The following is a 22,047-nucleotide window of genomic DNA, read 5'->3' as shown; positions in this document are numbered from 1 at the left end:
CATTCTTCCTCTGTGTTCAGCTGGAGAAGACTCACCTGTGTCTCTGGCACAGCCAGCGCCCTGGGGGCATTTTTTGATGCCTCTGACTCTGGATACATTAACATAGAGAAGTCTTAAGGCTCTGCATTCCCAGAACCTTGCTCATTACTCCGAACCTAATGAGCACACAGTACAAGTAGGTGCTATTTTTGTTCAACCAAATTGAAGGCATGAAGGAAACTGGCCCAGTGGCAGGAGAAAGCGGCTGTTCTCCCGAAATTAGGAACTGATGAGAATCAGGGAGCTCAGGTGGCGTGGCAAGGACTAGTAGAGAGTGGAGGGGTTGAGAGTGAAGAGGAGGGGGTGGGGGCCTGACTCACGGCGCCTAGCCACATGCAGGAACCACTGTAATGACTGCAATGACCACCTCTAGGATTCGGAGACGCTACCAATGATCAGCATCTGAAAACCGGGAAGAAGAGTTTAATCGCAAGTATGCAGAGTGAAGGCTGACATTTAAATACACGACAGTCATTGGTCTCCCCGGAAGTTGCCGAGAGCTGCTCACAGCGTCAGGCTTCACTTCTGTCCGTAGTTCATGGCATATTCGAAGTCTTTGAAGCTGACATGGCCATCTGAGTCTCGGTCTACTTCCCTGGGAAATGAAACAAGAGGTTACTTACAGGTTTCTTTGGCCCCATGTGTGCATCAGGGGCGCCTCAGAATGGGCCTCTGCGAGTTTATGGGAGAGGCACCCATTCATTTACTTGAAGGCTAAGGTTGATGCCTTGTTTTTTGCTTACACTGATAAGTGGGACGGAAAGAGAAAGGTATTTACGAAAACCTACTGAAATAATATATTCCACACACTGCGTGGAATGAAGCCAAGCCACGGGTTATGTAAGAAAAGCAGGACGGATGGTTCTTCCAGTCATTTTGCAAATTCTTTCTGTGATATACCAATAAACATTTGTGCCTTACCCCACAGAAATGAGGAATAAACCAACAAGAGGTCAGAACATGTGGGGAACAGTGATGGAGGGAACGATGATTGACATCGTGCCTCACACTGCCTTTCCGTGCCTCCTCTCATTGAGTCTGTGCACCGATGCTGGGAGGGGTCCCTTTTACAGAGAGAAACACAAGTTTCAAGAGGTTAACAAGATCACACGGCTGGTGAGTGGCAGGCTTGGAAATCAAATCAGGATCATTAAATTCCAACACCAGGGCTCCATACACTACTGCAGGCTGCCTCCCTATGTGAACAGGACGTTCAGGAGACAAGTGGTTGTACTGAAATGTCCACGGGGCTCACACTAGCTCCGGAAGTTCTCACTGGCTTCATCCGTGGCCTCATGAGCTCTTCTAAATCCTCACAAACACCCCAGCACCTTTTCTGACTTCCCTCAAGAGTGGTGAGGATGGGAGCCTCTGGCTGGCAGTCCGAGCGGGTGGGTGGCCTCAGGAGGATTGGCCCTGTGCTCCCCTGAGATGAGAGGACTGCCACCCAAACAGGGAGCAAGGGAATGGCACCCACGTGGGTAGGCTACCCCATGGCAGAGGACGTGACTGCTGCCTAGGCCACACATTCAGCCCTTCCCAGGAAAAGTCATGTTTATTTAAACAGAGCGTGTGAGAGGATAACTGATGAGCAGTGGTCACGATTCCTCTTTGGGGGGCACTCTAAAACAAAGCTTTACATGACTTATGGAAATTATATTCCGTTGAAACAACAAATGGGTTTCCACCATGACACAGAGCTTTTTAAAAACCAAAACTAGCCCAAGGAACAGAGCCACTCATCAGCGGGACCGTTTTAAAGCAGGCTTTTAAAATATTGAATTCTAAAATAAACTTTCTGAATATTTCATGCCAAAGTCTCTGAAGTCTTTAATGGCCCTGGATGGAGCGACGATAATTTTTCATTCTTTTGAAGTAGAGAAAACCCCCACTTCTCCGCCCCAGGGCAAAGCCACGTTGCAGTGTGTTAGTATAAAATGATCGCAGACTGTAGAGGCCATTATTCTTGTTACTTCTTTTGGTAAAATATACATGACAATTTCATGCTATGCAGGACCAAAAGCAGAATGTCAGATCTCTTCTAAGGGATTAGGAGTAATCAGCATCACATGTAACTGACTACAGAACAGAAACCATCGCTTGTATTAAATTAGGTAATTGAAGATTCTTAATATTGCCTAAGCATTTTTTTTTTCCCTCCAGGAATTGGATTAGATAAATGGCCCTTTTTTTCTTTCTTTCTGCTCTGAACTGGTATAGTTGAATTCTACATCTCCGAGGGTGAGTTAAGTGGAGAACGGAGAAAAGTAATGTTTAGAATAAATGGCTTCTGATAATATTTTTTGACATGTTTATTCACTTATGGAGATGCTGCATGCTTGTAGAAAAAGGGAATCCCTTTGCCTGATTTTCCCAGCAAATGGCCTTCTCTGAAATAGCATTCACTTCTATTTTTTTTTTCTTTTTTTTTTCTGTACTTGTCAAAGCTTCCCATCCTAAAATGGGCACAGCATAGCCAAGAGGTGCTAAAATGGAAAGGTTTATTCATAAGGTGTGGAGTGGCATTTTATTTATGTAATCAATGGAGGAACATTATGTTTATATTTAGAAGGAGACATGGTAAAATACTTCTTCCTGCCTTCCCACTTTTCTTCCTCATCGCACATTTATATGAGCAGATCTGGTTGCTTTGGGGAGTGTGAAGAGGAAATTCGCATTTGAGAGCTATCATTTTAAAAGCTAAAATATACTGTTGTGCATTGCAGATGGAATTATTGCAATGAAGGAAGGTTTCACGGCACCCACACTCAAGCACGGTGCGAAGGAAGAACAGATGTGGCCGGCGGGTGGAATTGGTGAATTGGGGAGGAGGTGGAGATAACGGCGCTGGGTAGAAAAGTTTTATTGCTTCCGTTTGCAGCATTCAGCCCTAAAAGGAGTGTATTCAGGTTATGAAATGAGAATGTGTATTCAGCAGGAAACCGGCCCACCACCCTTCACTCTACCAGAAGGAAACTCTACCATGGCCAGAACTTACCCTCATTCACCCCCGAGTCCCCACCTCTTAGTACAAAGCGGGCAATGAATGGACTTGTGGGACGAATGGGGCAAACAGTGGACAACATGATGAGATACCTACTGCCCTCCAGGAGGTACTGGGGGGTTAAAGAAAGAGTCTATGGAGTCTGATCACTGGTCAGAGAGATAATACACACCGATGAGGCCCCCTAGGGACCCAAAAGCAATGGCAGTTATGGTCTATGCCCAACCGCATTATACAAACCCAGACAAGGCACAAGAGAGACCAAGGCCGGGGTGAGCTCTGGGGAATGAGGCAGCAGAGGACAGCACCCATCGGAAGGGACACCACTGAGGGGCAGGCTGAACGGTTTAGAGATAAAGATCAGGAAACTGGACGCCAAGGCAGAACAGGGAGAGTCCTGCCTAGAAGAGAAATCTGAGCACTTCAATCCCGGGACCTGGCTGCTCTCTCACCAGACATGTGGATACAGGTAAAGTGGCCTTTGAACAATGCTGGTGTTAGGGGCTGACTCCCCCGCAGACAGTCATAAATTTTGCCTATAACCTGACTCCCCCCAAAACTTAACTACTAACAGCCTCCTACTGATCGGAACATAAATAGTCAACACAGATTCCATATGTTATATGTACTATATATGGTACCCTTAGAATAAAGTAAGTGAGAGAAGAGAAAATGGTATTATGAGAATCCTAAGAAAGAGAAATTACATTTGAAGTATTTATTGAAAATAATCCAGGTATAAGTGGACTCCTGCAGTTCAAGTGTCAATTGTAAACATATAAACAAGCTTATATAATATTTCAGAACTGGCTTTTCAAAGGAGTTAACAAAGCTTATATAAATGTGTGGGAGAAATAAAAATTGTTATCGATAATAACTGCTTTTAGAAATGTAGATCCAATTAAATGAGAGACTTCCTGGTTTGCTTGTTTTGTTTTGTTTTTAAAAAAATATTTTTATTGGTTTCAGAGAGAAAAGGAGAGGGAGAAAGAGGAAGAAGGAGAGGGAGAAAGAGAGGAAGAAGGAGAGGGAGAGAGAGAGGGAGAGCGAGAGAGGGAGGGGGAGAGGGAGAGGGAAAGGAAAAAACATCAATGATGAGAGAGAATCATTGACTGGTTGCCTCCTGCATGCCCCCTACTGGAGATCAAGCCCACAATCCGGGCATGTGCCCTTGACTGGAATCAAAACTAGGACCCTTCAGTCCACAGGCTGATGCTCTACCCACTGAGCCAAGCCAGCTAAGGCTGGTTTGCTTGTTTTTTGAGATGCGAAAAAAAGATCCAGAATTGATTTTGGAAGTAGTCATTCAAGAGAGCTGAACTGCTCTGTCATTGGTACAGGCCTCCTAGGACCATCTTGGTGGAAGGAGATGACAAGCATAATGAGAGGGTGCAGGAAGAGGTACCAAGAGAAATGTAGGGGGAGGCTAGGATCCTGTACAAGTAGAACTGGACCACGAAAAAATCCCCAGTGGTGCAGTGATCAGAAGTCCTTGAGTTACCTGCAGTTGTCTGTATTACTTCACCTCTCCCCACCTTCGCTAAGGGGTGCAACAGGCAGACCCTCTCAGGGGGATGGTGTGTTGGGGGTGTCTATGTTGAGTTAGATGATGAGTTTGGTCTGAGTGGGCGCAGGAGAGGGCAAGAGAAGCAAGTGGGGAACGGTAAGAGGATCTATCCACTGAATGAATTAAGAGAGAGAAGAATTCGGAGCCAAAAGCTGTCCAAAACTTTGCAAAAAAAAATCTTGGGTGGTGCTTTAAAATCCCACAGGGTATGGAATGGGGGTTCCTGGCAATTCTATGAAGCCATGGAGGTGTTGGAAGACCTCGGTTGACCCTGGGATTCATGGAGAATTTCAGGCAGGAGTAGACTCAGTCTATTCAGCTGAGTTCTGACAGTTTTCCTATCTGTTAAAATAAATTTTCTGACTCATCACAGAAGTGGTTATAATTACTTTCATCAGCATGAGCCTTCGCATTTGCCTCTTTCATATCCTGATTTGTTAGCCAAGAATTTGCTCTGTCCCTTTCTGTGACGCTATGAGAACTTCCCGGACTAGGTGGGCGTTGGTGACCCAGGAGCTGAGTGGTCCCTCCTGAAGGAGCCAGGGTTTCACACTGAGAATCTTTAAGTGAAGCCGCAATGTTGCTCTAATGCACTCTGAAGGGAAACATAAGTTGTTGCTTTTTTAATTTAAAAAATATGTAAATAGTGAAATGTTCCTCACAAGTAGTACATGTTTTCTTCTGTACAAAAATATTTACATCATAACATTTCTTGTAATGTTCTGAAAGTAGTTATTTCTTTGAAAATATTTTTTTTTTGCTGTGAAATAAGTTGAGGGAGTCCTCCATGGCCAGCTCTCCAAAGCCAGATTTCACACTGGAATAACTGTTTTTGGCCAAGTTACTTTAAAATAAAAATAAAACAGGAAAGAAAGAGGAAATGGTTGAATTTCATTACATTGAAACAATAACATACTTTCTATTATAATGATATAAAGACTATAAAAGTGACATTTTTCAGTGGAAACACGAATACAAACTAGCACATATATTACAATTGCGATGCCATATCATCTATATTTATTTGGGTAAAAGTTGAAAGTTATATGCTCACCAGAAGCTTGGTCTCATGAGTAATCTGCCTTAAAATATTCTTTAACATCGATCTATTTTTCAACTAAAGGAATATTTTCTTTCTCTTTAGTCTGAATTTTCTAAACAAGTGACCTTATTTCTCAAGGATAGATCCCCAGGAGCCAAATGAGGGTTTTGCAACCTCAGCTGATGTTTTGGGCTGGATAAGTCCTCGTTGGAGGGCTGTCCTATGCACGGAAGATGTTTAGCTGCGTCCCTGGTTTCTACCCACTAGCCCTCCCCTCTCCAGTTGTGAGGTCAGAATTGTCTCTAGATACTGCCAAGTGTACCCTGGGGGACAAAACCATCCCGGTAGCTCAGGTGGTCAGAGTGTCTTCCCCATATGCCAAGGTTGTGGGTTGGATCCCTGTTCAGGGCACATACAAAAATCAACCAACGAATGCATAAATAAGTGGAACAACAAATCAATGTTTCTCTCTCCCCCTCTCTCTCAAATCAATAAATTAAACAACAAAAACAAAAAAGAAAGCCACTGAGCTAGAGGGATCAAAATTGGAGGCAATTCTTTGGAACATTCTAGCTACATCTGCACTTACTATAATTGCTTTAAAGATTTTTTTTTTTTTTACAAGTGATTTTGGGGGCAGCTGAGGCATATGTGTTTCTTGGATGGATTATGCAGAGAACTGCCTCTCCATCACGAGGTTCCGAATTGAGCGCAGAGAAGACCCCCCTCAGAGGCCAGCTCCTGGTGGCGGTGCCAGAGCCAGTGATGGGTGCGTGGACCTGTGCTCCCCGCGAAACCACCGACAGGCAGCAAGTTCCGAGTCCCTGTGACAGGCACGTGGAGCTGTGAAAGCCGATGCCTCATGGACCCACCCGAAACATCCATGAGAAATGCAATATGTAGGCAGAGATTTCCATGAGCGAGGTTTCCTTAGTACAATAGAATTTCTGGGGAGCGGCGCAGGGAGAGAGACTGTCCATCTCTTTGATTCTTTTCGGAATAATTTAAACTCAAGTCAAAACTGCCATTATACGGGGACAGAGCTGTCACCCTGGCTGGAGAGTGAGAGCAGAAATCACCCTGCACGCAGGGAGCCCCTGCTGGGCCTGAGAGGGCCCGCCAATGGCAGGTGCCATCATGATGATGGCTGCTTCTCCCAAGAGCAGCCTGCTCTCCAGGAACCTGCTGGTGCCTCCCACCGGCATCCTTGCCTCTTTGTTGATGAGAGTCCTGCAGGCTCTACACAATTCAGTTCATTAACTGTACCTTCCTAAAGACACGTGTTAGGAAAAGCCACTGAGACACGCAGGAAAGACGAAGAGACGTGTAGGTGATTTCCGTCTTGTCTGGGCCCCTATGTTCGGAGTGTGTCCGTCTCCATGGGTGCCCCACCTGTCACACGGCTGGGGTCCCTCTCCCAGCCACCTTGCTGGTGGCCTGGGGCTGCTCTCACACCTGGGGTGGCCCTCACACAGATCGGAAAGCTCTCTGGAAGAATGAAAAAAAAAAGGACTTGGTCCTATAGGCAGCCCTTGACCAAGAAGGGAACAGGAGCCAATGGGTAAGTGCGCTCTGTGCTTCTGTCCCTCCGGCAGGCGCCTCGGTGGTCCTTCTCTCGGCTCTCGGTTCTGGTGAGATTCAGCCCCAGTCGCTCACAGAGGTACCAAACTGGGTACCAGACCCTTGAGTTGGCTTCCCGTCACTCTCTGCTCCACTTCCCGTCACTCTCTGCTCCACTGCTGCTCCTGAGGTTATCTCCCAAGCAACCTGCACGCAGCACTCGTCTACGCTCTGCTTTCAGGAGGAACCCAGGCTGAGACACAGCAGAGAGCTTATCTGAGAGGTGACGTTCTCATGGGGCATTTTGTTTTTATGTTTTAAAAAATATTTTTATTGCCAAAACCGGTTTGGCTCAAAGGATAGAGCGTCAGCTTGGAGACTGAAAGGTCCCGGGTTCGATTCCGGTCAAGGGCATGTACCTTGGTTGCAGGCACATCCCCAGTAGATGGTGTGCAAGAGGCAGCTGATCAATGACTCTCTCTCATCGATGTTTCTAACTCTCTATCTCTCTCCCTTCCTCTCTGTAAAAAAATCAATAAAATATATTAATATATATACATATATATATATATATATACATATATATATATATATACATATATATATATATAAATATATTTTAGAGAGAGAGGAAGGGAGAGGGAGGGAGAGAGAGGCATTGATGAGAGAGAAACATGGATCGGCCATCTCCTGCACAGCCCCTACCAGGGACCAAGCCTGCAATCCAGGCATATGCCCTGACCAAGAATTGAACCAGTGACCTCTCAGTGCACCGGACGACACTCAGCCAACTGAGCCACACCGGCCAGGGCTCATGGGGCATGTTAAACTGCCATCAGCCATAGCATGTCACATGCTCAGATTCTCACTCCGGTGAAGGGGATCTATTTGAAATGATCTGTTTTCTGGTCTAGAGTGGAAAATTGTAGGGAGCAGCTATAAGGTTAAGCCTTGGACTGACTTGTTGGCACAAACAAGTCCCAGCTTAGAGGGCACAGTCCTCTTGGCATAATTAGTCTTGACCTTATGACCTCCCCTAGATCCTCCCTGGGTAGCTAATGGGCTGTGGGAGGTGCAGCAAGTGCTGCCAAAACAAGTGAAACTCATAAGAACACTGTAACTATGGTGACCACCTTGTTTACCTCTGGCTATAAAATAAAGGCTCAGCTTGCTGTCTGGATCTTTCTCTGTGGCCTTAGCCCACACAGGCGATCTACCTAGACCCAGCTTATTCTCTTTGTCTGTCTTTTCTCCATCCTTCACCACCCTCCTCAGGCTTGCCGATCCCTTGGCTGAGCTGGCCGGGCACAGAAAATGATTTCAACAGCAAGTTACACATTGCCTTTAGGAAGAGCTCTGAGTATGAAGTTCCAGGCAACTGGAATGTCACAGTTAAACCAGGAAAAGATGCCAGCCGTCTTCTCTTTTCCAGTATACGTCTGAATAACACTCAGTCTATTAACAATACATAGTGTTGTTAGACTTTAACTTTTCCTTCAGCATGGGGACATCATATTCCTGAGAGAGTTCTTCCGTCTCTTGGATGTAAAACTACAGCCACAGCCTGGCCATGAGCAGGTGGTAGCTTGACCATTTAGGATGAGCTGGGAAGGATAACGCGATGACCAGACCATGAGCAGAGAATGACACAAGCCAGGCAAAACTCTGGCCTCGCGAAGACCTGGCTCAGCTACTAGAAGACAGTGGGCATTGGTGGTTACTTCCCCAGCACCCACTCTAGCCCACTGTGCCAGGCAGCAGCTGTGTGACTGGTGTGGCGGGATCCCCACCCGAAGAAGTAGGATTTGACTGGCCTACGCCAGTCTTCATAATCCCATCCTCCTTAGCATAGTGACGGTTCAAGGGTTAATGGGTTGACTTAAGCCAATTAGTACATGGCATCCCTCCCCTGGCACCACTCATTGGTAAAGAGTTGGTCCAGCCATAAGGGAGCCCAGGAATTTTGTTTGAGTTGAGAAAGCAGCTCTTCCACTGGACAGCTGGGTGCAGAAGGAGGTTTGCTATTACAACAGCCCTTTGCCTACCGTAAGGATGCCACTCCACAAGATCCAATGGTGCACCCACCCAAACATTCACGCACATGCTGTTACGTGTTGATTATCAGACCGAGAACGGAATTATCCACAGTGAGGGGAAGAGTCGGAAGAATGGCAGGGTGAGCTAGAGCCTAATCGAATCATGCCAGACGCTGGGGTTCCCAGGGTGGCTATGGCTGTTTGAAATGGATTTCCTGCCACTTGCAAACAAGTGTCCCGATACCAGGTGTCCCACCTGAAACCACTTAACCTGGTAACACCTGGAACGTGGTAGACATAGAGCAGACACCTGATGCCCATAATATTGTTGAAATGACTATTCTATTTTGAAAGGAACTCTAAAATAAGTCCGTTTTTCTCTTCAGGTGCTATCGCATGATTCTGGATTATTCTCCATAGTTCTGCATTCTAAAGTCATTTTTTCCCCTGTCTCCAAGAAAAATCTCTGTTCACAGTGCCTTAACTGTGATTATGTGCTAAAAGAGGCTATTGATGGGACCAATATGGCTTTTTCCCTAAAGAGTGACAAGACATATTCTCTAGTCAAAAAAAAAAAAAAAAAGGAAAGGAAGAGGAAAAAAAATAAATGGATGTAAAATGCAGTCTCAGCTGGCAAAAGTGATTATCCATAAATAATGACTCACTTTTTCCTATTTCCTAGGTTTCAAAAATGAGGAGTCTTATTTACAGCTCGAAATATTTTAAGAGCAGGAAAGAACGTTATCTCCCCGCATCTGACTACAGACGGCTTGTGGGCATGTGGGTAAATGCAATCAACGGGGAGCCCAGAGGCTCATTTCCGGCAAAGGGTTCCCGAGTCCTCCTCCATCAAGTGTTTTAGCAGAGCCGCTAATAAATAGTGACACGGTCTCTTTTCTCAGCTTGCCTCTCTGGAGGAGAGAGCGGGATGTCAGAAAATAGCACAGACCCGGCAGCTCTGAAGATCAAGAGCAAAAAGCCCAAGTAGACATCTCTGAATGAGTCATAAAAAGCCTGGCTCCTGTGCTTTGGGGTGCGAGAGCTCCCATTCTCCCCCCCTGCCCAAATCTGGAAAATACTCCAAATCTGGAAAATACTCTGGATATGGCAGGGAGGTGGTGGGCCCACCAGGAGCGGCCCAGGGCGGGCGCTGTCCTCCCGGCGAGGCTGCTGGCAAGCCGTGTGACCCTGGGCAAGTCTCCAGCTCCTCGCCTGTCAAGCTGGAGGAGCGGGTTATGAATACTAAGCGTCGCTACAGCTCTACAGCGTTTCCATGGCTCTAGGCTGGGTGTCATCAGACAACGGGTGACTTTGTACACAGAAAATTTAAAAAAGCGCTGTAACTCCTGCGAGCCATCGGTAGCCTTTAAAAAGGAGCCTTTCAACCTGTGGGCAGTTGTAAAGAGCCATCCACGTGTATAAATGTAGATGCGGGGCAGGGGGGGGGGGTTTGGGGGGAGGAAAAACCCACTCTACCTTCCGCGGTGTGAACCATGAATGGAGATAAAGCCACTTCTGGCTCAAATACATAATCACTTCGGCGGAGACATCTAGTGCCATCTTGAACTTGATTATGAGATAAAAGGAAATGGGACAGAGATGGCAATCATTTAATCTCTTTAAGAACAGCTATTCTGAAAAGCTTTTCACTCCGAGCTCAATAGATTTCTGGCAGGTTATGATCCGGCCAGAGAGAAAGCATAATGATGAGGAAAATGATGTTTTCAGTAACACACACTTTCACAGTACAAGCCTTTCCACAAAGGAGGCAGTGAAAGGGGCTCTGACCACTTTAACAGATGGCGTCACGGCTGCGAGCACAGGCTGCGGGCACAGGCTGCGGGCACAGACGCGGCCTCCCTGAGAGCAACAAGTCCCCACCTCTGGCTGCGGGTGTGGGAATGAGCCGAGCGCTCAAGGGTAATGTAGGAAAGATGCCCTCCTTCCAGACAAGAGAACGGGGTAGTCGTGGGTTCTGAGGCTGGGGGAGATGGACCAAGAGAATAAGGCTTAATGAGCTTCATTCTGCTAATGCAACCAATAGAGCTGAAGTGGACACAGGAGCTACAAGCATCAAGCCATTTACCCAGGCCCCGCTAATGGCTCTGTTAGCCGCCGTTTGATGGGAAGCCTGCTATTTTAAAAGCACATTTCCTCCGAGTCAGAAGACACCAATTGTCCGATGGCGCTTATTTTCTCTAATAGGATAACATTTTCCAAGTGGAATACGTTTTTAATACGACACGGGAATTGTAGGAGTTTTGTTTGCTTATTTTTTTCCTTTATAAAGGAAGTTTGGTAAATTGAACCTAAAGTTTACCTGGAAAAAAAAACACACACAAAAAAACCCCCCACAAAACCACAATGTCAGAAGATTATTTCAAAAAACAGTAATATCCAAACAAAAACAAAATATACGGCCTGGTCGATTAAAACAGCGTGATTTAGGACCCAGGAATCGGTGTGTGGGAGCAGCACCTAGAGCATGCAAACACACAGGAACCCAGCTAATGTTAAAGGCAGCATTTCCAATTGGTGGGGATGAAGCAGGTTGGCAGGAAAAGGAGCTGGGGCCGCTGGCTATCTGTTTTCGGGATGGGTGGAGTTTGACTTCATGGCAAAGCCTGCTATGTGTTCAATAAACAGACTTCCTTCTCTTCCTGAGAGCTTAGCTAAGCCCCATAGCTAAGCCTCCCTTGCAATCAGACTCAACTAGCAATGGAATGATCATATATAAGAACACTGGAGGCCCGATGCACGAAGATTTGTGCAATAGGCCTTCCTTCCCCTGGCTGCCAGCACTGCCTTCGCTCCAGCCTGGGGCACCTTCCGCCTCTTGCCTTATCACATCAATTTGCATATTCCCTCCTTATTGGCTGTGGGCACCACCATCTTTGTTGTGGAGTTATGGTCAATTTGCATATTCCATCTTTATTAGATAGGATAGTAATAGCCAGCGTGGCTCAGTGGGTTGAGCATCCTCCATGCACCAAGAGGTCACCAGTTCTATTCCCGGTCAGGGCACATGTCCAGGTTTCAGCCTCGATGCCCACCAGGGGGTATTCAGGGGGCAGCTGATCGATATTTCTATCTCTCTCTTCCTCTCTCTCTAAAATCAATAAAAGCATATTTAAAAAAGAAAAAAAAAGAAAACAGAAACAAAGAATATCCATTGCTCCATCTAATTAAGAGCACTTCCATTCCAAAGGAGTGTGCAGGGCCTGACAATCACCCAGGGGCTGTGCCATGGCCAATCCCTGAAAGAAACTTGCAGACTGGGTAGCAGAGCCCCACGGGTGATCCCAGGATTTCCTCCAGGTGGGAAAATTCTTATCGGTCACGCTCCTCATTTAACGAGGATGCAGAAATTCACAAAAATTAAGAATTCTCCTTTGTTTACACTTTAGCTTTAAATAAAACACATGGGAAAATAAGAATTTTACACCCCAGCCCATTTCTCATTGATGTGCATCAGTGAACCAATAGAAACTCTGGCCTTAGTTCAGCATAATTATTATAAATTATTTATGTTTTCATTTACAACATGCTCCCAGCATTTAAAAACCTCAGGTCTGTGGACAATGATAAACAACATAAAGAAATGAATATTTCATAACGAAACAGTTCCCTCCGATGATCAGAAGCACTCTATTAATGAAAGCCCACCTATCATCGCAAAGGCACACCAGATGGGATGGCTATGGGGCCATTGAATACAAGAATTTCAGTAGAAAGAAATGAAAGTTCAGAGGGCACATGACAAGTGCTTAGAAAATTATGAAATGAACAGAGAATGTCAACGTGGCCAAAATAATCAAATAATCAAAATAATTCAAACCCTAGGCTAAGGTCAAGGGGCTCTAAGTACAAGTTCTGAGTGGATATTTGAGGACCGAAACCCTGAAACGGGATTGGCTTTCTGTCCTTGAAATAATAATTCTCAGGATTGATAACAGGGGTGGGTAAGAAAGGGGATGTAACCCCCTCCCCCTAAATAATGTCTGACAAACTGCATATGACACTCCTTTTGCCCCAACCCTGACAGGCCTCTCTCCTGCTCCCCAGCATTGAGAATTATTCTTAAAAAAAAAAAAAGTTTTTATTAATTAGAGAGATAGGAAGGGAGAGGCAAAGAGAGAAACATTGATGGGCTGCCTCTTGCATGCCCCCTTCTGGGGATCAAGCCCACAATCTGGGCATGTGCCCTGACCAGGAATCCAACCAGGGACCTTTTGGTACATGGGTTGATGCTTAACCATTGAGCAACACAGGCCAGGAGTGAATTATTCTTAAAGCGGGGGCCCCACTGTGCCATCAGTTGGCATGGCATTTGCCTTAGTGGGTGGTTGGGAGTGGAATGGGGTGGGGAGAAGAATCTTCAGAGGTTTCGGGCTGAAAACATAACCTGGCCATGAGGGGTTTCAGTAATGAGGGGGTTCTTCCCAGCCTTGGGGAGAAACGCTCCCAGAAGTGGCCACACTAATACCAGTTTCGGGGATTCAAATGACTGGCCCCATCTGGCGTGACATTTCCTGCCGATTATCTAGTCCCCCGCGCCTGCAGGCAGGGCCACATCATTGATTACCCTGCGCCTCAGCCACTGAGAAAGACCTGGATCATCATTAAAGACATTAAGTGTTGATCTGTGCCAGCTAAGTGAGTTAAAAGGTCCGCGGCCCTCTAGTAACAAGTGCAAGAGGCTATTTCAGGATATTTATTAAACGAGTTAAGTATTTACATGATGCCCAAGCACAGAGGCCCAGCCATGGAGGGCATCAGTAGAAGGAGAGGAAGCCAAGAGAATTGCATGTTGGGAGAACTCGGCTTTTTCAGTTTCCCAGAAGCAGGTGCTTGGGAATGTGTCTGAGGTGGGTGGGCAGGCACCCATGGTGTCCTAACCATCACCTCCACAAATCATCTTTTTTTTTTTTTAAAGGAGCAGAAATGACTCGCTTCTCCTTTAAAAAAAATATATATTTTATTGATTTTTTACAGAGAGGAAGAAAGAGGGATAGAAAGTTAGGAACATGGATGAGAGAGAATCATCAATCAGCTGCCTCTTGCACACTCCCTACTGAAGATGTGCCCGCAACCAAGGTACATGCCCTTGCCCGGAATCGAACCTGGGATCCTTCCGTCTGCAGGCCTATGCTCTATCTACTGAGCCAAACTAGCAAGCACAATGCTTTTTCTTCTTAAAAATAGGTTCTTGAGTTCACGTATTCATTCATCAGACAAACCAGGAGCCCATGACGGGCCAGCTACCTGCACTGGGTAAACAGAGTCCCTTGCGACTGTAGTCCAGCCAGGCGGAGAATGAAATAATCCTCTACACGAATTACAATGACCAGTCTGAAGGAGGGGCAGAAGGTGCTGTGACAGGGTGGGACCAAGGGAAAAGGTCAGGAGGCAAATCCCTGCAGGCTAAGAACCGAAGAAGGAGCAGGGAGGTCATTGGGAGGTGAAGGTCGGGGAAGAGCTTTCTAGGCAGAGGGGAGAGCCTGTGCAACAGGCTCACAGCCTGAGGGAGCGAGGTACAGCCAAGGAACTGGAGGGAGGCAGCGTGGCCTCAGTACAGAGCGAGGCGGAGCGTGGAGCGCAGAGAGGTGGGAGGGGGAAGGCAGTGAACGTCTCGGGACCCCGTAAGCCACTTAAGGATCCTGGTTGAAATCCAAAGGGCCCTGAGGCTTGGGATGTTTAAGCTGCACATGTCCTTGAGGCAATGAATATGGACACGTGGAAGTACTCATCCATTTAGCTACTCTCCTAACAAGTTACAGGATAGGTATATAAATTATTTGACTTTCATAGAAGAAGACAACATATTTCAGGTTGGTTCCAGTTCTAAATCTCCGAGTGTATAAGCTTGGAAAGACACAAATTCAATTTTCACTTAGATTCCTGTCAGTTCTTGGCACTCATTTGGGAAAAAGTGAAATTAAAAATAGAAACAAACTCACAGAGAACAAACTGATGGCTGCCAGAGGACAGGGAGTGTGGGGGGTGGGGGTGGGGGGGCGGTTCAGGGTGGAAAAGGAAGGGGATTAAGAAGTACAAACTTCCAGTTATAACGTAAGTTCACGGGATATAAAGTACAGCATAGGAGATATAGTCAATAATAACACAACTAAGTATGGTGACAGATGGTTACTTAACTTATTGTGGTGGTCACTTTGTAAGGTGTATAAATGTTGAATCATTATGTTGTATATCTGAAATTAATATACTGTGTGTCCACTATAATTAAAAATAAGTTTCAAAAATAATAAATATTTTTTTAAAATAGTGGGTTTAAACTAAATGGGGTAGATTCCATTAAAAATAGTACCCCAAGCCTTAACCGGTTTGGCTCAGTTGATAAAGCATCAACCTGCAGACTAAAGGGTCCCAGGTTCGATTCCGGTCAAGGGCATATACCGTGGTTTTGGGCACATCCTCAGTAGGGGGTGTGCAGGAGGCAGCTGATCAATATTTCTCTCTCATTGATGTTTCTAACTCTCTATCCTTCTCCCTCCCCCCCCCCTCTCTCTCGCTCTTGCTCTCTCTCTCTCTCTCTCTCTCTCTCTCTCTATATATATATATATATATATATATATAGACACAGTACCCCAAATATAAAATAATCTGGGAACACCTTAGTAAGAAATCTGTCAAATTTATGTAAAGAAAACCAGAAAACTCCACCGAGACGTACACAAGGATGTCTGGAGATGCGGAGGGACAGCCATATGTGTGTTCCTGGCTGGGGAGACTGAACGTTGTCACGAAGCCAAGTTCTTCCCAATTAATTTATAGGTTGAATGCAATTTTCATCAAAACCCCAAAGGGAGGTTTTTGGAACTCCACAAAAATGATTCCACTATTCATCCGGAAAATAAACAAGCAAGAACTGCCGAGAATAATTTGAAAACAAGAAACACCAGGATGGTGTGTGTGTGTGTGGGGGGGGGGGGGGGGGAGGTGCATCCTTGATGTAAGAATAAGGACGGCAGGGAACAGACCGGTCGGTCTGGAGAGGTTTCCTAGTATGTAACAGAACTCAGTACCGAATATGATAATAAATGATTACTCATTTTTGTTTAAGGGGTTATTTAGCAAATGATAATGGAAAAACTAGCTATATGGAACAAAAGTGATTAAATGACCACCTCATGTTATATACCAAAATAAATTCCAAATATATGAAAGGGCTAGATAGTTTTAAAAGCCAAACCACAGGTTCAAACCAATCAAGAACATGGAAGTGAACATTAACTTGGTTGCTAGATGAGGAAAGGTTTCTTAGTCAAAATGCAATGGCAGAAATTGTGAAGGAAATGATCACAGATTTGAGGATATTAAAATTTCTGCACATCAAAAATCATAACAATAAAAAAAGCAAACAATAAACTGGAAACATAATTATCATAAAAATTGAAGCAGGTAAATATTTTTTACTACAGAAGAAGAAAATGGGCAAATGACATGAATAGATAATTCACAGGAGAGGGAAATAAAGAGCTAATAAACCTATAAAAATGTTCTCCATTACTAGCAATCAGTGAAATAAAACAACAAAAAAATGAGACACTATATTAAACTTTTAGACTAGCAAAGATTTAAAAAAAATAAATTACCATTCAATCAGTGGCAAGAACATGGGAGGGGCGGGGGTAGATGCTGCCAGAGGGAGTATAATCTGTTAATTAAGTGATTTAAGAAGAAGAATCAAGAGTCATAAAAAACGACAAAATAAATTCAGAGTCTCTCATATGGTATTCCCCACATCTAGGAATCTCTCCTAAGAAAATAACTTCTAAGTGCAGACAATTGTAGGGTTATTTATAAAGGGAGACCAGCAAAATAATAGACAAGCATGGGATATAAAACTCTCATTTATTTTAATAGGAAGAACATGGAGAGAAACAGGAAGAATAAATACCAAACTCCTTACAACGATGATCTTTGGTTTGAAAGGAACATGGGTGGGTTTTATTTCCTTTTTCCTACCTTTCTCTACATTCAAAATATTTTAGAAGGAGCACTTGTGGCTTTTGTCGCCAGGTGTCCCCCACCCCGTACACATGCACACCTGCGTGGGCGCACAGAGCAGAGTGCCAAAGTCCTACACACTCACACTCACACACACACACACACACACACACACACACACGGCTGCTCTCTGTGACTCCGCCAGCTTCCCTGGCACGCAGCTGATAGCCCAGGGAAAATTCATGTTTGATAAAATCATCCTGAGCGCGATGGCCAACAAAGGAAAAACATTTAGCACTCGGAGGGCTTACATAACATGAGTTTATAGGAAAGGAATGAGAAAGAGAGATGTTACGGCTACAACCTCTCGAGAAACATGTGTGTTCCAAGCTGGAGAGGAGCGGGTCCCAGGGTGCCCCGTCTGGGTGCCTTTCCCCGCGGCCCCCGCCGCCCGTGACCGCATGGTCTGACTATTCGGCTCACTCCACACTCTTTCGTAAGAAATACATCCCTGTATGGAAGTTGTTCTGAAAACACCTCCCCGGGGGGAGAGAAAACTAAACAAAACCTTTTTCTTAGTCTGGACCAGAACAGCGCCATACTGAACTTCACAGCGCCATACAGAACACACCGAGACGGGAGCGGCCACGCCTTTTCTCCCGTGGCTTCTCCGTGTCCCAGCCACGGCCGCCCCCTGCACAGCGAGGCGACCTGCCGCCTGTCAGCCTCACCGCTCAGTGCGCGGGAGAAAGGCCACTTGTCACAGTCCACCATGCTCCCAGATTCCGACCCTCCCTCCAGAACAGCAGCGCTGGTCCCTTCTTCCTGTAAGGGACTTTAGGAGTCACCCTGCCGGCTCTTTTCCCTTTGCAGATGAGGAAACTGAGGCTCAGAGCATCAAGCAACTTTCCTAACGTTACATATCCAGTGGACAAAATAACCAGAATAGAAAACCAGGTCTCTCTCTCTCTCTCTCTCTCTCTCTCTCTCTCTCTCTCTCTCTCTCTCTCTAAATCCTTACCTGAGGATATATTTCCGTTGATTTTTAGAGAGAGTGGAAGAGGGGCAGACAGACAGAGAGAAACATCGATGTGAGAGAAACACATGGATGGGTTGCCTCCTGCCATGTGCCCTGACCAAGGCCCCGGACTGGGGAGGAACCTATAGCAGAGGAACATGCCCTTGACCAGAACTGAACCAGGGAAAACCTTTGGGCCGCTGGCCGATGCTCTATCCACTGAGCCAAACCAGCCAGGGAATGAAGCCTTGGCAACGAGGCAGACGAGAGCCCGTCTCCTCGGTGGTTGGCCTCGCTGACAATTCCGGGCTCTCGGAGATGGCTGGTCTCGGGTTACACAGAAAGAAGGGCCGAGCAGCAGAGCAAACACCTCCGGTTCAAAGCTATGGACACACGACCTGCAGGCCTAGGAATGAATTCGACCTGGAGACTCCTCACCCCCAACTCCTCGATCAGTCTCGTCTTAGGTGAGGGAATGGGACAGACTCTGGGCCCCGAGCCCACTGCCGCGCAGCCGCTGGGAAGCTTTCCCCGGCCACGCGGAGTCCCGGGCTGAGCAAGGCCTGGGACTGGAATGCCCTGACCGAGGCATCTCCTCCAGAGTCCTCCCCCGCCCCCTCCAGAGTCCTCCCCCGCCCCCTCCAGAGTCCTCCCCCGCCCCCTCCAGAGTCCTCCCCCGCCCCCTCCAGAGTCCTCCCCTGCGCCCCAGCGCGGAAGAGCAGAAGAGCCTCGGGGCCGGGGAGGAAAAGCACAAGAACGTTTCAAAGCACTCGCACTTCGAAACGCTGTCCTAAGTGTACATTTCAAACGTTTCCATTAAAGTTCCTAATGATGTTTTCTCCCCCAGGTGCCGGGTGGCGCCTCGGAAAAGAGCCCTTGGCACAACTTGAATTGAACAGAAGCGCGGGCATCAGAATTAGAGGGGTTTCCTTATAAAATCCTTTCTAATTAACGCCGTGTCGATCGCTCTGAGCAACGGGGAGGAAGCACACGGTGAGAGGAGAAGAGGGCTCCTGGAACTTCCTGGAGATTAGGGCTCTGGCTGACTGGATGGAGCATTTTAGAAAACAACGCGTGTCCAGGGGAAAAGCGGGCGCGCAGATCAGAGGCAGCGCCGACTCCGGGAGAGAGCGTGATCGTCTACAGAAGCCTTGGCAACGAGGCAGACGAGTGCCCGTCTCCTCAGAAAGCAAAGCCTGGGAAGTTCAGAGCAAACGATGAAAAACTGTGTGCACCAGAAACGGGAAGTAATCAAAGACAGTTAATCCACCCCTGGCTTGCTTTGCTGAAACCCATAATTATTTGTATATCAGACGGCTTAAAAGGGGGGATTTTACACAATGTAGCACAGGGTCTTGATTTTTTCCTTTCTGAAAAAACGAAATAAAACAAAACCTTTAAAATAAAAATCCAGCATTGTTTCCAGTGCAGTTACAAACAGTAGGACATGTTTCCCAAAAGCAAGGTCAGGGCAAAGATGCGCTGAGTTGTACATGTTATGTAATACACTGTTCCTTAGAGGGTCTTGCCATGGCGATGTCAGAAAAAAAAAAAAACCCACAAGAAAATTAACAGAAAACAAAAGTCACTCATTGCTGAAGTCAGGATGATATAGCCCAGGAAACTCCAAGAAATCTACTAAGAAATTTGGAAATAAAATAATTCAAGAATTTTTACCGCCGGGACCGGTTTGGCTCAGTGGATAGAGCATTGGCCTGCGGACTGAAAGGTCCCGGGTTCGATTCCGGTCAAGGGCATGTACCTTGGTTGTGGGCACATCCCCAGTGGGGGGTGTGCAAGAGGCAGCTGGTCGATGTTTCTCTCTCATTGACGTTTCTAACTCTCTGTCCCTCTCAATTCCTCTCTGTGTAAAATCAATAAAATATATTTAAAAAAAGAATATTTACCATATGAAATACATTCAAAACTTCAGGGGAGAGATGAGGAAGGTGTATGGTAGGATGGTAGCAGTGGAGTCACTTCAGATTCTCCACATAAGACTTGGACTGAGTGTTTAAAGACTCAAGCTTGTCTTTTTTTTAATGTTTTCTTTTTTTAATATATTTTTTATTGATTTCTTACAGAGAGGAAGGGAGAGAGGGTTAGAAACATCGATGAGAGAGAAACATCAATCAGCTGCCTCCCCCACACCTCCCGCTTGGGATGCACCTGCAACCAAGGCAGGAGTCCCTGACCAGAATCAAACCTGGGACCCTTCAGCCCTCAGGCTGGCACTCTGTCCACTGAGCCAAACAGGTTTCAGCAAGCTTTTCTTCCTTCCTTCCTTCCTTCCTTCCTTCCTTCCTTCCTTCCTTCCTTCCTTCCTTCCTTCCCTCCTTCCTTCCTTCCTTTCTTCTTTCCTTTCCCTCCCTCCCTCCCTCCCTCCCTCCCTCCCTCCCTCCCTCCCTTCCTATTTCCCTCCCTCCCTCCCTTCCTTCCTATAAACACGCCATCCAAACAGACAGCCATGCCCTTCTACCCTGTAGTCACGGTCATTGCTACTCCAGCGGGCAGGGCAGTGACATTCCATCACCGGGACCTCGGGTCTGGTAACATACGGGATCAGTGCATGGTAAGGATTTCTAACCTCCCACTTCCCACTGGCAGCTCAGCACTGCACTCGGGGCCAGAGACACAGCCAAGCCACGCCCAGGCCGCCTGGGACCATTCCTGGGACCAAGTCGGGATCAAGGTGCCAAGCTGGTGTCGGTCAGGATTCAGTCAGGCCGTCAGAAACACAGTCATGTTTTCAAAGAGGATTTTCCAGAAGAAACAGGTTAGATAGGTCCTGAAGGGCTGAAGAGGCAAGAAGGCAACACTGCGGTGAGAAGGAAAGAAAGGCTGTTCCTCAGCATGATACCCTCTAGGTCCCCTGCCGTCCCGATGGTTCGATTTCATTCGTTTTTGCTGCCGAGTAACGTTCCATGTTATATACGTACCACAGCTTCTCTTTCCACCTGTCCATTGATGGGGACCTTGACTGCTTCCTTATCTGGGCTATTGTAAATAACATGGCAATGAACATAGGAATGCAAATATCCTTTCAAATCGGTATTTTGTGTTTTTTGGTTTGTTTTGGGGGGGAGGGGTGGCAGCAATATACCAGTAGTGGAATCACTGGGTCCTAAGGCAGTTCCATTTCTAATTTATGAGAAAAATCTATTCTATTTTCCATACTGGCTGCACCAATCTGCATTCCCTCCAGCAGGGCACAAAAACAGTCATGGGGACGTAAAGTACAGCATAGGAATAAAGTTCATCTATCTCTCTCTCTATCTATCTATCATCTATCATCTATCTATCTAGAGAGAAAATATGCAAATTAGGCTGGGACACTGTAATGGGTCACGACCAGACAGGAGGAGGTTTCGAGCGCAGGTGAGGCCTGAACCAGAGTGAACAGGGACACCTGAACTGGAGGGACAGGGACACCAGCCAGCACCCTCTGCAGCTGAGCGCAGGCCTCCCACATGTGGCTCCCTCCCACCTCCCGCAGAATTGGCGGGGGTGGGGTGGGGTGGGGGGGGGATGGAGGGAGGTCCTTCCCAGCTCCTGACAAAGCAGCTCAGCTCCCTCCCGGATCCTGTGGAAGCAACCCAGCTCCCGGTGGTATGTTGCAGTTACTGCCAGCTCCTATGGAAGTGGTGGGCAGCCTACTGGGCGCGATATCACGGGATGGACTACTAGTGTTGTAATAATTATAGATGTGCCAGGTGGGTACTGGAAACATTGGGGGGAACACTCGGTACAGTCCATGACTGTCTAACCATGTTGCTGCACCTCTGAAACTTATACAAAGTAACACTGAAT

General features: G+C 46.5%; 1 protein-coding gene across 1 annotated transcript in view; it reads right to left on the bottom strand.

Moving 5' to 3' along the window:
• Positions 1-446: 446 nt before the first annotated feature.
• Positions 447-22,047, bottom strand: part of EFCAB11 (EF-hand calcium binding domain 11) — a 124,778-nt gene continuing 103,177 nt past the window's right edge. The window contains exon 6 of the mRNA XM_084884392.1: positions 447-634. Coding sequence (XP_084740518.1) covers positions 559-634 — 76 coding nt within the window. The 3' untranslated portion in view covers positions 447-558. The remainder of the gene's footprint in view (positions 635-22,047) is intronic.

Source organism: Pipistrellus hanaki (assembly GCF_964339955.1).
Source record: "Pipistrellus hanaki genome assembly, chromosome: 1".
In the NCBI taxonomy this organism is placed as follows: Eukaryota; Metazoa; Chordata; class Mammalia; order Chiroptera; family Vespertilionidae; genus Pipistrellus; species Pipistrellus hanaki.
This window is presented reverse-complemented; position numbering and strand designations above follow the sequence as displayed.